The sequence below is a fragment of the Delphinus delphis genome, chromosome 5 (genome assembly GCF_949987515.2).
Source record: "Delphinus delphis chromosome 5, mDelDel1.2, whole genome shotgun sequence".
NCBI lineage: Eukaryota > Metazoa > Chordata > Mammalia > Artiodactyla > Delphinidae > Delphinus > Delphinus delphis.
Window position 1 is genome coordinate 105,642,227 of NC_082687.1, and position 15,480 is coordinate 105,657,706.

General features: G+C 38.7%; 1 protein-coding gene across 1 annotated transcript in view; it reads left to right on the forward strand.

Moving 5' to 3' along the window:
* Positions 1 to 15,480, forward strand: part of LOC132425544 (rho guanine nucleotide exchange factor 38) — a 35,162-nt gene that overhangs the window by 5,044 nt on the left and 14,638 nt on the right. Inside the window, exons 3-4 of the mRNA XM_069540715.1 lie at positions 4,804 to 4,926; positions 14,203 to 14,514. Coding sequence (XP_069396816.1) covers positions 4,804 to 4,926; positions 14,203 to 14,514 — 435 coding nt within the window. The remainder of the gene's footprint in view (positions 1 to 4,803; positions 4,927 to 14,202; positions 14,515 to 15,480) is intronic.

Genomic DNA, 15,480 nt, shown 5'->3' on the forward strand with positions numbered 1-15,480 from the left:
GAAAAGATAAATCTCAAATCAGTCAATTTTGCATTTGTCAGCAGCTCAAGTGAAATATTTGGTGGAGTTAGGGTATAAAACGATTACCCAAGAGGAAGATTCTATTCCATTCATCACACATGTATTGAACTCTTACTCGACACTGTTAGAGATTGCAAATGCAGAGAGGTTCTAAATTCAGATGGTTTGGGTTGGAATCCTGGACCTAACTATTAACATGGGTAAGTTTCTTTAACTTTCTGTATTAGTTAGGGTAAAGGCCATGCTTCTGTCACAAAGAGATTCCAAAACATAGCAGCTTAAGTCAGACAGTCATTTATTTCTCTCTCTTAAAATAGTGCAGATGGGCTGTGCTGCACAAGATCTTTCAGGAACCCAGTTTTTCCTAGTTTTGCACTGCGATGTTCCCTAAATATATGGTCTTCATCTGCCTCACTGAAGCTGGGTCACTGCCATGTCTTCATTCAAAGTCCCAAGGGAAATGTTCTAAGGCCAAGATTCAGAAATGAAACATATCACTTTCACTCACAACTTATTTGCCCAAACCCAGTTACAAAGGCAGAGCCAGCTGCAAGGGAGTCTGGAAAGGGTTGTCTCTAGCAGGGCAGCCGTGTCCATCTTAAACTAGAGGTGCAGGCACCATGGGTAGAAGGTCAATAGCAGGACTGCTCACAATCTCTGCCACACCTCCTGGAACTTCTGTTTCTTTATCTCTAAAATGGGATTTATCATAGCATCTAACCCATAGGGTTGTATAAGAATTAAAATGAGAAAGTGGAAGACAGGTTTTAGCACAAGTGTCCAGAACATAGTTAGTGTTTAATAAATGTTAGTGATTATTATATTAAGAAAAAATACTTCATCTCCAATGTTTGCAATCCATCAGTGGAGAAAATTACTTAAATCATTAGTGTTGTAAGAGCACATAGGAGGGTACAATTAATTTTATGGAGTGGAAAGAATAGGAACTAGAGGAAGGATTTTTAGCAGGGGTGACAGTTGAGCAAGTCCTTAAAAAAAATAAACAGGATTTTGCAGGGCAGCAGCACATTCCAACAAAATAAAGCAACAAGAGAAGGCTTGGCAATAAAGAAGTAAAACTAGGCAGCATTTTTCATCGTGTGATCCTTGAACCTCTTACTTTAGCATCATGTGGGTCTCGGCCAAGATATACAAAGTAAAATGGCTGGTCCTTGAAAACTGCTTTTTAAAAACTCTGCCCAACATATTGTTATATGCCTCAAACTGGGTCAGAACATAGAGATGCTAAGGCAGAGGGTGATGAATTTTGTGTGGATTACAAAGAACTATGCTGCCTATTTAATGAAAAGCTTTCTAGATAAATAATATTAAGTGGTTTTAAACTACTAAAATAAAATGTCACCATTTTCTATGCATTCAGTTCTAAGGTCAACCACCTTAAATTAACAAATGTAGGAACTGAGAACAGCTATGGTTATTAGCCAGTACCAAACTGAAGAATACACAACATATTCCACAAAACAGGTGTGTGTTCACACAGATTTTGCCAACACAAAGCTGGTTCTGATATCTTGTAGCCTTTTTGAACACCAAGAAATACTTCTCATCATTGATAGAATAATGTGTCTTCCTAGAAATTGCCACAAGCATATAAAAAAGCATCTTTTTCTGAATGCTAGTAGGTATACATGTAAGATAACAAAAAAATAACTGAACACATGTGATCACTATCTTAACTCTGCAGAGTTTTCCTAACAGATGAACGGTTTTTGTTAAGATTTTTCATCATCTTTCAAATTTGAGTTGCTAAAGAATTATCATATTTCTTTAGCCAAGACCCTAAGAGTATTTTCTAAATAACCACTGTGAAATAAATTGGGATGAGTCATATCAGCAAAACAATAAATTCTAATCAATAGATCAAATATTTTTATTTAATTTTTAATTTTATAGAGCCACAAATGCAGTGTCATTTGAGTACACACATAATACATGCTATTAAAAACTGCAGAGAAAAATTTTACATCCCACAGCTACCGTGACATAGGTGAAGCAATGTGAAAACTGAACAGCAAATTAAGCGGCACCATGAGGTTTTGTTACACTATTTGAACATCAGTTGTGCCACGTGCTGGACACAGAAAGTTCTGTGTTAAGACAGTCAGCGTAAGATGTAGAGAATGAACTCGAGGACACGGGGAGGGGGAAGGGGAAGCTGGGATGAAGTGAGAGAGTGGCATGGACATATATACACTACCAAATGTAAAATAGATAGCTAGTGGGAAGCAGCTGCAGAGCACAGGGAGATCAGCTGGGTGCTTTGTGACCACCTAGAGGGGTGGGATAGGGAGGGTGGGAGGGAGACTCAAGAGGGAGGAGATATGGGGATATATGTATATGTATAGCTGATTCACTTTGTTATAAAGCAGAAACTTAACACACCATTGTAAAGCAATTATACTCCAATAAAGACGTTAAAAAAAAAGAGCGTAGCATGAAAAGTTTTCATCTCAACAAGGAGTTTTTTGTAATGTGCTAGGCCAATACGGTTTGTAATATTTTTAAATACCAGATTCCTTTGAGTTATAAAAATAAATAATTTCATCTATATTTTAGGTGAAAGACAATACCTTTAATAGAGAAGAAAAACTATTTAGATCTTTAGAAAAGACTGTGAGGCACTGTGTGAAGAACATTTCATTCTGTCTTCAACATGTACAGGTGGGTAAGACACAACTGTTTTCAATGTTTCCACAGAAAGGTCTTGATGTCTCTGGTTATTATGAAGAGTAAATGTGACTGTTCATCATTTATATGATGATGCTTATTGTATCAAATTTGGGAGGCTGCAAGCTGCTGGTGAAGGAAGCTAATATAAAGACTTGGGTTTTGCTCTTTGTTCCCTTACCTCTTCCATCCTTCTCCCAATCCAAATTGCCATATGGTGGGACGTTTGTTCATATGATTGCCACGTAGGGCTGGACCATCAGCATGTTTTCTCTATAAAAGGGATGAGTTAATTAATGCAAAATGGCAGACAAGGCAGAAATGTGATTTGTTTGATTATACTAACATATCTCTTTCCAGTACCTGAAACACATATTTACAAATTTAAGAGTAGCACTGAAGGAAAAAAGAAAATCAAAAGGAGACATAACATAAAATTAGAGGAGTTAAAAAGTAAAAAATGCATAATATAAATGCCCTAAAACCCACATGTGCATCTTAAATTTAGCTGTAGGCTACCTAGCAGCCAACCCAAAAAGGGGTATATGATCACACAATTCTAAGACAAACCAAACACCTCTATTTATTTTATAACCAGTGTTTTGTAATGCCCCCTTTACAGTTCTGAATGAAATTCATAGATAATTTAACCTTGGGTATGTAGGTATACATAAAAGAATCAATATAAAGGAAAACATGTTCTAACAAAATATTATGAACACAGTATGCAAATATCCCCACACAATCAGAGTAGAAGACAAAAACACCTCCACAAATTTCCAGTCCCCTAGGTTTTCCTGCCCTTGTTGAGAATCACTGACTTAGACAAACCAGCTGGAGTACAGTATAATTATGTTCAGTAGAAAGACCAGTCAGGAGTTTCTTCTGATGGATCTCATAAAGGGGACATAGTGTCCTTAACAACATCCTGACAATGGTCATGACTATGAGACATAGAAAGTTAGTAGAATTACATGTAAGTTAGTTTAAAAATTGTTCCTTTCTATTTTCCAGTTTTTCTTTTGGATGTCTGTTTTGGAAGATGTTTGCATTCTTTGATAGACTATCACACCAACAGAAGATTAAGTTGACAGGCATAGTGATTTGGAGACAAGGTTCTATGTCACATAACCAACAAGCCACATTCTTTTCTTATTCATTAACTGATGCAAAGCCTGATTTTGCAGTCAGGTTTGCTAATCTCTTCCTAAAGCACTGCTTTCTGTGAAAGGAAAACAAAAACATAGCTATAACATCCAGAAGGCAGTGAGAACCCTGTCCTTGATATACTTTTCAAGGAGTCAGTGCCTCTTGGGAATATCTACAGAAAAGTCTTCCATTTCCACTAATTGATTCAGAAAAAGTACGAGCATGTTCTCTTAAAGAGAAGATTAAATTCACTAAGGAAAACTAAAGACATAAAACAAGAGTGATTTTTAAAATAAGAGATCTGTAAGAATTGAATGATGAAGAATGGCTAAAGAGGGAATTTAAGATGGACTTCACATAATAAAAGAGGGTGTCAAGGGACAGGACAGGAATAAAGATGCAGACGTAGAGAATAGACTTGAGGACACGGGGAGGGAGAAGGGTAAGCTGGGACGAAGTAAGAGGGTATCATTGACATATATACACTACCAAATGTGAAATAGATAGCAAGTGGGAAGCAGCTGCATCGCACGGGGAGATCAGCTCTGTGTTTTGTGACCACCTAGAGGGGTGGGATAGGGAGGGTGGGAAGGAGACGCAAGAGGGAGGGGATATGGGGATATATGTATACATATAGCTGATTCACTTTGTTATACAGCAGAAAATAACACACCATTGTAAAGCAATTATACTCCAATAAAGATGTTAAAAAAAAAAGGGTGTCATAACTACGGAGCAGTATGAGAAAGTGACATGGGGGAAAAGTAAGGAAATAGATTGTTATAGGTAACCTGATTGTACAAAGTGTTCATAAAATTTTTTCCTTCCTTTTTTTCTTTTTCTCTCAGTGGTAATAGTTACGTTGATGAAGTGCACTTTTAGGATACATTTAATTGTACTGACTTCAGAACATTGCCCTTTGGTAACTTTGTTCTTGGGTTTCAGGATGCCATGCCTTTAGCTCTGCAGAGTGTAATGGAGCTCCAAGAGATTTCACACAACAAAGATGAGGATGAGAGGGGCTATTCAGAGGCTCCAAGTAATGCCCCAAATCCCTCTGATGACTTTGTAAGTTATTTATACCCGCAGATGAATACAAATGAAATAGTAGGATTAAGAGAAAAGCTGCTTTTCATTTACTTTTTCGCAGTTAAAAATAAAACATGCACTAAAGCAAATACTAATGTTAAAATTAGTAGATTTAAACAGGAGATTTTTTTATCACTAAATATTTTGAAGTGGATTAGTGAGGCTTTTACTATAATCAAAATTTAAGAGGGCTGCAGACTGTGTTTCTAGGGTAGTCAGTGTCTGTGCAGCTTTTTAAATCAATATTTAGTTTAAGTCTGCATATGGTGTATCAGGGATTTATTAAGTTAGAAAGATGTGATTTTCTTAGAGGAGTCTCTGGAGTTTTTACATGAGAAGCAAAGATACTTTCTGAGGGTGTGACTTTTATTAACATATTATACACTGGAAATTAAGGCCTTCCTATTCAGAAAGTGCTTTATTTGAGTCATATATCTTCTGTTCTGTGGTAAAATATTTGTTTTCTAAGAGTTCTGTAAAATATACAGAATCATAAAACATATATTGGGAATCATTAAAAACATGCTTGGGCTGTATTCCAACTCCAGCCAGTTTCAGAACCCAGGTCGGGGGAAAAAATGCTCAAAGTCTGAAAGTTCTTAACACACAAATAGACATGCCCCAAAGAGGGAATTTATGGCAGTCTTATTTCCCAGAAGTTGCCTGGATCTCTGGATAAGCTGTTCCTTCTGTTCAGTAGATAAAATTCTGCACACATGAGGATGGGAGAAAGGGCCACTGTCCATGGAAAAAGAAAACAAGACCTTCAAGGGAGATGAAGAAACATAGGTTCAAATCCAAAGCTGAGCCCCGGGAACTGTGCAAACAAAGAAGAGAAAGGGAAATCTCTCCCAGCAGCCTCATGAACAGCAGATTAAATCTCCACAATCTACTTGATGTACCTGCATCTGTGGAATACCTGAAGAGACAACAAATCATCCCAAATTGAGGAGCCATGTGAATGAAAGGCTCTTGGTGCTCCAGCCAGGCATCAGGGCTGTGCCTCTGAGGTGGGAGAGCCAACTTCAGGACACTAGTCCACAAGAGACCTCCCAGCTCCACGTAATATCAAACGGTGAAAATCTTCCAGAGATCTCCATCTCAACATCAACACCCAAATTCACTCAATGACCAGCAAGCTACAGTGCTGTACACCCTATGCCAAACAACGAGCAAGACAGGAACACAACCCCACCCATTAGCAGACAGGCTGCCTAAAATCATAATAAGTCCACAGACACCCAAAAACACACCACCAGACGTGGACCTGCCCACCAGAAAGACAAGATCCAGCCTCATCCACCAGAACACAGGCACTAGTCCCCTCCACCAGGGAGCCTACACAACCCACTGAACCAACTTTAGCCACTGGGGACAAACACGAAAAACAACGGGAACTACAAACCTGCAGCCTGCAAAAAGTAGACCCCAAACACAGTAAGGTAAGCAAAATGACAAGACAGAAAAACACACAGCAAATGAAGAAGCAAGATAAAAACCCACCAGACCTAACAAATGAAGAGGAAGTAGGCAGTCTACCTGAAAAAGAATTCAGAAAAATGATAGTAAAGATGATCCAAAATCTTAGAAATAGAATAGAGAAAAAGCAAGAAACATTTAACAAGGACCTAGAAGAACTAAAGATGAAACAAGCAATGATGAACAACACAATAAATGAAATTAAAAATACTCTAGAAGGGGTCAATAGCAGAATAACTGAGGCAGAAGAACGGATAGTGACCTTGAAGATAAAATAGTGGAAATAACTACTGCAGAGCAGAATAAAGAAAAAAGAATGAAAAGAACTGAGGACAGTCTCAGAGACCTCTGAGACAACATTAAATGAACCAACATTTGAATTATAGGGGTTCCAGAAGAAGAAGAGAAAAAGAAAGGGACTGAGAAAATATTTGAAGAGATTATAGTTGAAAACTTCCCTAATATGGGAAAGGAAATAGTTAATCAAGTCCAGGAAGCACAGAGAGTCCCTTACAGGATAAATCCAAGGAGAAACATGCCAAGACACATATTAATCAAAGTATGAAAAATTAAATACAAAGAAAACATATTAAAAGCAGCAAGGGAAAAACAACAAATAACACACAAGGGAATCCCCATAAGGTTAGCAGCTGATCTTTCAGCAGAAACTCTGCAAGCCAGAAGGGAGTGGCAGGACATATTTAAAGTGATGAAGGAGAAAAACCTACAACCAAGATTATTCTACCCAGCAAGGATCTCATTCAGATTTGATAGAGAAATTAAAACCTTTACAGACAAGCAAAAGCTGAGAGAGTTCAGCACCACCAAACCAGCTTTACAACAAATGCTAAAGGATCTTCTCTAGGCAAGAAACACAAGAGAAGGAAAAGACCTACAATAACAAACCCAAAACAATTAAGAAAATGGTAATAGGAACATACATATCGATAATTACCTTAAATGTAAAAGGATTAAATGATCCCACCAAAAGACACAGACTGGCTGAATGGATACGAAAAGAAGACCCATATATATGCTGTCTACAAGAAACCCACTTCAGACCTAGAGACACATACAGACTGAAAGTGAGGGGATGGAAAAAGATATTCCATGCAATGGAAACCAAAAGAAAGCTGGGGTAGCAATTCTCATATCAGACAAAATAGACTTTAAAATAAAGACTATTAGAAGAGACAAAGAAGGACACTACATAATGATCAAGGGATCAATCCAAGAAGAAAATATAACAATTGTAAATATTTATGCACCCAACATAGGAGCACCTCAATACATAAGGCAAATACTAACAGCCATAAAAGGGGAAATCGACAGTAACAAATTCATAGTAGGGTACGGTAACACCCCATTTTCACCATTGGACAGATTATCCAACATGAAAATAAATAAGGAAACACAAGCTTTAAATGATACATTAAACAAGATGGACTTAATTGATATTTATAGGACATTCCATCCAAAGACAACAGAATACACATTTTTCTCAAGTACTCATGGAACATTCTCCAGGATAGATCATATCTTGGGTCACAAAACAAGCCTTGGTAAATTTAAGAAAATTGAAATTGTATCAAGTATCTTTTCTGACCACAATGCCATGAGACTAGATATCAAGTACAGGAAAAGATCTGTAAAAAATACAAACACAAGGAGGCTAAACAATACACTATTTAAAACAAAGTGATCAGTGAAGAAATCAAAGAGGAAATCAAAAAATACCTAGAAACAAATGACAGTGGAGACACAACAACCCAAAACCTATGGGATTCCGCAAAAGCAGTTGTAAGAGGGAAGTTTATAGCAATATAACCCTACCTTAAGAAAGAGGAAACACCTCGAATAAACAACCTAACCTTGCACCTAAAGCAATTAGAGAAAGAAGAACAAAAAACCCCCAAAGTTAGCAGAAGGAAAGAAATCACAAAGATCAGATCAGAAATAAATGAAAAAGAAATGAAGGAAATGATAACAAAGATCAATAAAACTAAAAGTTGGTTCTTTGAGAAGATAAACAAAATTGATAAACCATTAGCCAGACTCATCAAGAAAAAAAGGGAGAAGACTCAGATCAATAGAATTAGAAATGAAAAAGGATAAGTAACAACTGACACTGCAGAAATACAGAAGATCATGAGAGATTACTACAAGCAACTCTATGCCAATAAAATGAACAACCTGGAAGAAATGGACAAATTCTTAGAAATGCACAACCTGCCAAGACTGAATCAGGAAGAAATAGAAAATATGAACAGACCAATCACAAGCACTGAAATTGAAACTGTTATTAAAAATCTTCCAACAGGGGCTTCCCTGGTGGCACAGTGGTTGAGAGTCCACCTGTCGATGCAGCGGACGCAGGTTCGTGCCCGGTCTGGGAAGATCCCACATGCCACGAGCGGCTGGGCCTGTGAGCCATGGCCACTGATGCTGCGCGTCTGGAGCCTGTGCTCTGCAATGGGAGAGGCCACAGCAGTGAGCAGCCCGCGTACTGCAAAAAATAAAAAATAAAATAAAATCTTCCAACAAACAAAAGCCCAGAACCAGATGGCTTCACAGGCGAATTCTATCAAACATTTAGAGAAGAGCTAACACCTATCCTTCTCAAACTCTTCCAAAATATAGAAGAGGCAACACTCCAAACTCATTCTACGAGGCCACCATCACCCTGATAACAAAACCAGACAAGAATGTCACAAAGAAAGAAAACTACAGGCCAATATTACTGATGAACATGGATGCAAAAATCCTCAACAAAATACTAGCAAACAGAATCCAGCAGCACATTAAGAGTCTCATACACCATGATCAAGTGGGGTTTATTTCAGGAATGCAAGTATTCTTCAATATATGCAAATCAATCAATGTGATACACCCTATTAAAAAATTGAAGGAGAAAAACCATATGGTCATCTCAGTAGATGCAGAGAAAGCTTTTGACAAAATTCAACACCCATTTATGATAAAAACCCTCCAGAAAGTAGGCATAGAGGGAACTTTCCTCAACATAATAAAGGCCATATATGACAAACCCACAGCCAACATCGTCCTCAATGGTGAAAAACTGAAAGCATTTCCACTAAGATCAGGAACAAGACAAGGTTGCCCACTCTCACCACTCTTATTCAACATAGTTTTGGAAGTTTTAGCCACAGCAATCAGAGAGGAAAAGGAAATAAAAGAATCCAAATCGGATAAGAAGAAGTAAAGCTGTCACTGTTTGCAGATGACATGATACTATACATAGAGAATCCTAAAGATGCTACCAGAAAACTACTAGAGCTAATCAATGAATTTGATAAAGTAGCAGGATACAAAATTAATGCACAGAAATCTCTGGCATTCCTATACACTAATGATGAAAAATCTGAAAGTGAAATCAAGAAAACACTCCCATTTACCACTGCAACAAAAAGAATAAAATACCTAGGAATAAACCTACCTAGGGAGACAAAAGACCTGTATGCAGAAAATTATAAGACACTGATGAAAGAAATTAAAGATGTTACAAATAGATGGAGAGATATACCATGTTCTTGGATTGGAAGAATCAACATTGTGAAAATGACTCTACTACTCAAAGCAATCTACAGATTCAATGCAATCCCTATCAAACTACCACTGGCATTTTTTCACAGAACTAGAACAAAAAATTTCACAGTTTCTATGGAAACACAAAAGACCCCGAATAGCCAAAGAAATCTTGAGAAAGAGAAACGGAGCTGGAGGAATCAGGTTTCCTGACTTCAGACTATACTACAAAGCTACAGTAATCAAGACAGTATGGTACTGGCACAAAAACAGAAAGATAGATCAATGGAACAGGATAGAAAGCCCAGAGATAAACCCATGCACATATGGTCACCTTATCTTTGATAAAGGAGGCAGGAATGTACAGTGGAGAAAGGACAGCCTCTTCAATAAGTGGTGCTGGGAAAACTGGACAGGTATTTGTCAAAGTATGAGATTAGAACACTCCCTAACACCATACAGAAAAATAAGCCCAAAATGGATTAAAGACCTAAATGTAAGGCCAGAAACTATCAAACTCTTAGAGGAAAACATAGGCAGAACACTCTATGACATAAATCACAGCAAGATCCTTTTTGACCCACCTCCTAGAGAAATGGAAATAAAAACAAAAATAAACAAATGGGACCTAATGAACCTTCAAAGCTTTTGCACAGCAAAGGAAACTATAAACAAGACCAAAAGACATCCCTCAGAATGGTAGAAAATATTTGCAAATGAAGCAACTGACAAAGGATTAATCTCCAAAATTTACAAGCAGCTCATGCAGCTCAATAACAAAGAAACAAACAACCCAATCCAAAAATGGGCAGAAGACCTAAATAGACATTTCTCCAAAGAAGATATACAGAGTGCCAACAAACACATGAAAGAATGCTCAACATCATTAATCATTAGAGAAATGCAAATCAAAACTACAATGAGGTATCATCTCACACCAGTCAGAATGGCCTTCATCAAATAATCTAGAAACAATAAGTGCTGGAGATGGTGTGGAGAAAAGGGAACACTCTTGCACTGCTGGTCGTAATGTGAATTGGTACAGCCACTATGGAGAACAGTATGGAGGATCCTTAAGAAACTACAAATAGAACTACTATATGACCCAGCAATCCCACTACTGGGCATATACCCTGAGAAAACCATAATTCAAAAAGAGTCATGTACCAAAATGTTCATTGCAGCTCTATTTACAATAGCCAGAAGATGGAAACAACCTAAGTGTCCATCATCAGATGAATGGATAAAGAATATGTGGCACGTATATACAATGGAATATTACTCAGCCATAAAGAGAAATGAAGTTGAGTTATTTGTAGTGAGGTGGATGGACCTAGAGTCTGTCATACAGAGTCAAGTAAGTCAGAAAGAGAAAGACAAATACCATATGCTAACACATATATATGGAATCTAAGAAAAAAAAATGTCATGAAGAACCTAGTGGTAAGACAGGAATAAAGACACAGACCTACTAGAGAATGGACTTGAGGATATGGGGAGGGGGAAGGGTAAGCTGTGACAAAGTGAGAGAATGGCATGGACATATATACACTACCAAACGTAAAGTAGATAGCTATTGGGAAGCAGCCACATAGCACAGGGAGATTAGCTCGGTGCTTTGTGACCACCTAGAGGGGTGGGATAGGGAGGGTGGGAGGGAGGGAGACACAAGAGGGAAGAGATATGGGAACATATGTATATGTATAACTGATTCACTTTGTTATAAAGCAGAAACTAACACACCAATGTAAAGCAATTATACTCCAATAAAGATGTAAAAAAAAAAAAAAAAAAGGTTGAGCCAAGAAAGTATTTGGGTGGCAAACCAGTCTGAGTAATACTAATTTAAATTTAGTATCTTGTGTTCCATAGGTATTATTATTTCATAGTAGTATTTCAAGGATTATTAAAAGATATATTAGACTCCATCATCTTGAAGATCCTTGAAACTGCCATTTTTGTAATGTTATTATAGGCATTTGGGGTCAGACAAATCTTCATTGAGTTACCCTTGTGTTGGAGGATGTTTAGCTTTCCTACCAGGCTCTAAATCCCAGTAACATCCCCCATCTCGTATTTCCGAATTTTGGGAAGGGATACTGCGACAGTGCCCACTCCAATAGAAAAATACCCAGAAGCATCTAGCTTTCCTGGCACTGAGGAATGGAAAGTAATGATTACATCTGAACTAAAATGGTAGATTAGATGGATGAGAGGGAGGAAGGGAGAGAGAGAGAGGGAGAGGGAGAGAAAGGAGAAAGTCAGTTTCTACAACATGTTAAATAGAAGAAGTGTGCCTAGTTCTTTATATGTTTTCTGGGCTTAATTACTGTAAGCACATTTTAGAAAAGTCCTTAAGGGTTTGCTCTCTAGCTTAATGCTGACATTAGTTAAGGTAATAACTATTTATTGAACACAGGAAGAGCATGGTATATAAGTTCTCCTTCATCAAGCATGCCCCAGAACTTGACAGAATGAAAAAGAAGGTGTCCTTCCCTACCTTGCATAAAACCACAGGATGATAAAGTATGCTAAATTAAAATAATTATCAGAAAGCTCAATATAAAAGTACCTTTTTATGGTAAGGTATATTGAACTTTTTTTTTTTTTGCGGTACTCGGGCCTCTCACTGTTGTGGCCTCTCCCGTTGCGGAGGACAGGCTCCGGACGCGCAGGATCAGCGGCCATGGCTCACGGGCCCAGCTGCTCCGCGGCAAGTGGGATCTTCTCGGACCAGAGCACGAACCCGTATCCCCTGCATCAGCAGGCAGACTCTCAACCACTGCGCCACCAGGGAAGCCCCTGAACTCTTTTTAAAAGTCAAATATTAAGAGCTCGAATCTATCTAAAGGCAGAGCAATTGTTTTTATCTAATCGTGAGAGGTACCTATCTACACATTTTGTATAGCACAGAATATTAGAATAAAATCTGATTCTTATTCGTTCCAACCATAATTCCCAGGTACAGATGAACTGGTTCATGTCTGTGGGTCATAGGACTTATATATCGTAATTATATTGTAATTCTGTAATTAGATTACCTGTAGAATTCAAGTATGTCACAAACACAGTAATTTATCCCAGAACAGTAAACAGATTCTTTGCTTAGTTGAAGGACTCATTAAATAGTCTGCAGGTATATAATGATTATTTTATAAGATAGACATCAAATTTAATCTGTGTTGGCTATTGCTGGTGCCAGTAAGAGACTGGTTTCCCTCCTCTTCTAGATTTCCCATGAGTTCAGACAAAGTTACTAGAGGTCACTCAATTAATACAAGCTGCTGCTCAGATGCTGATTCCCTAGAACATCTTTCAGGGTACAAAAGAGAAAACTACTTCCAAATTGCCATAACATAATCATGACACCCAAGCATATATGATAAATTTGGGCAGTCAGCAAACATAGGATACTGGTGTACTTCAGAATACAGGGGAGGAAAGAGAAATAGAAGAAATTAAATCTAGGGTGCTCAGTTGCTGGCATGGAGTTAGGCATTAATACAATGTTCATTTTCAATGACTCAGACCTAAAAATATAACAATTTAGGACACAGAATCAGCATCAGCTTAATCCTTCAAAGTATTTAAAGAGGAAGCAATAACTCTCTGGTCATTTCTATAACAGGAACAAAATACCTGTAATAAGGGGGGACTATCTGTATAGGGGATAGGATTCCACTACCAAAATCAGCCACCAGGGTAGTCAGGGAATTGGATGTGGGAGGAGTAAGATACAGCCTCTCCTAAGACCAATTGTCTTCCTTTTATTAGTAGCAAAGAAAGGGAATGATATGTGAATAAATTATGCAGTCTTGGTAGTCAAAGGTGGAGATTACCCCCTAGCCCATGTTCTGGAGAAGCTCCAGTTGGCTCTGGGATTAGAAAGAAGGGGAAGGCGAAGTGTTGTGGGAGGTGACCCCACTGACAAAACCAATGGCTGTAGAGAGAAGGGTGGAGCATAGTTTGGGTGTGCAGGTTTCAATTTTTGTATTCTTCTTCCTGTTCACTCTTCAGGTTCAACGTTAGAGTCTAGAGTTGCTGTTTTAAGTCCTTGAACAGGTTTAGCTAGACTAAAAAAAATGATCCCATGCTCTTTCAACTTGCCTAGATACTTTCCTGCCTTCCTCTGTGCTGCTGCAGGGAGGAGGTAAGCCTACTGATAACAACTCCAGACATGGTATTGGGTGTTCCTCCTTCTGTGATGGAATTGTTTTGCTCTTTTGGCAGGCAGCTCATTTGCAGAAGCTTGTCCTGACGCCCCTGTCAGCCCTGCGGTCCCTATTCCCAGGGCCCCAGAAGCTAATCCAGAAACGCTATGACAAACTGCTGGACTACAACAGCTACCTGCAGCGGGTGGTGGCGGATGAGTCAGACTTGGCCAAAAGGGAATATGAGGCCCTCAATGCCCAGCTTGTGGAAGAGCTCCAGGTGTTCAACCGGGCTGCGCGGAAGATTCTGTTGAACTGCCTGTGCAGTTTCATCACCCTCCTCAGGGACCTGATGCTCGTGGCCCAGAGGGTTTATTCCACGGTGGTGCCGGTAAGCACAGCACCAGCACTTGGCTACCTTGGCCTACGGAATCTGTCAGAAAGTACAGCATGCAAAGCAGCCTGCTCATAGCGTGCCTGAGTGTAGTGTATGGTGTGGCTTCTATTTTAGCTGAAGCCAGTCAGAGAATATTCTGCTCCTTATCGCTCTTCTGCACAGGAAGGTAAAATCAATTTTCCTAGTGCTGGTTTGCTGTGACTTATACCCTTGGAGCTCTTTTTGGAAATTCCTTTTCAAACACCAAACATCTTTCCGCTTTGCTCCCCTCATTGATGGAACCAATGTAGCTCCATCTGCCTGATGCTATGTTGAAGCTTATCAACTTATATTTTGTATTCTCTTCCCATTTAACCGTTTTTAAATGTTAACCATGACTGAGACATGGATCCAAAAATAAGGCCATCTCACTGTAATGACAGAAATAGGATATCAGTCAAACCAGTCTTTGTTTTGCTTTTGTTTTCCTCCAAAGAAGAGAAGCCTGATGTGTGTGTGTAAAAAAAAAAAAAAATATATATATATATATATATATATATATATATGTATAAATATATGTATATATCTTAGCTTTCCATTAGGGTATGATTTTAGAACTATTTTCTTTTTTTTAAAGATTTATTTATTTATTTTTTGGCTGCCTTGGGTCTTAGTTGCAGCACACGGGATCTTCGCTGAGGCATACAGGATCTCTTGCTGCAGCGCGCGGGCTCTTCGTTGTGGTGCGTGGGCTTCTCTCTAGCTTGTGGCATGCGGGTTTTCTCTTCTGTAGTTGTGGCACGTGGGCTCTGTAGTTTGCGGCACGTGGGCTCTCTCGCTGAAGCACGCAGAGCTCAGTAGTTGTGGTGCGCGGGCTAGTTGCCCTGCGGCATGTGGGATTTTAGTTCCCTGACCAGGGATTGAACCCACATCCCCTGCATTGTAAAGCAGATTCTTTACACTGGACCACCAGGGAAGTCC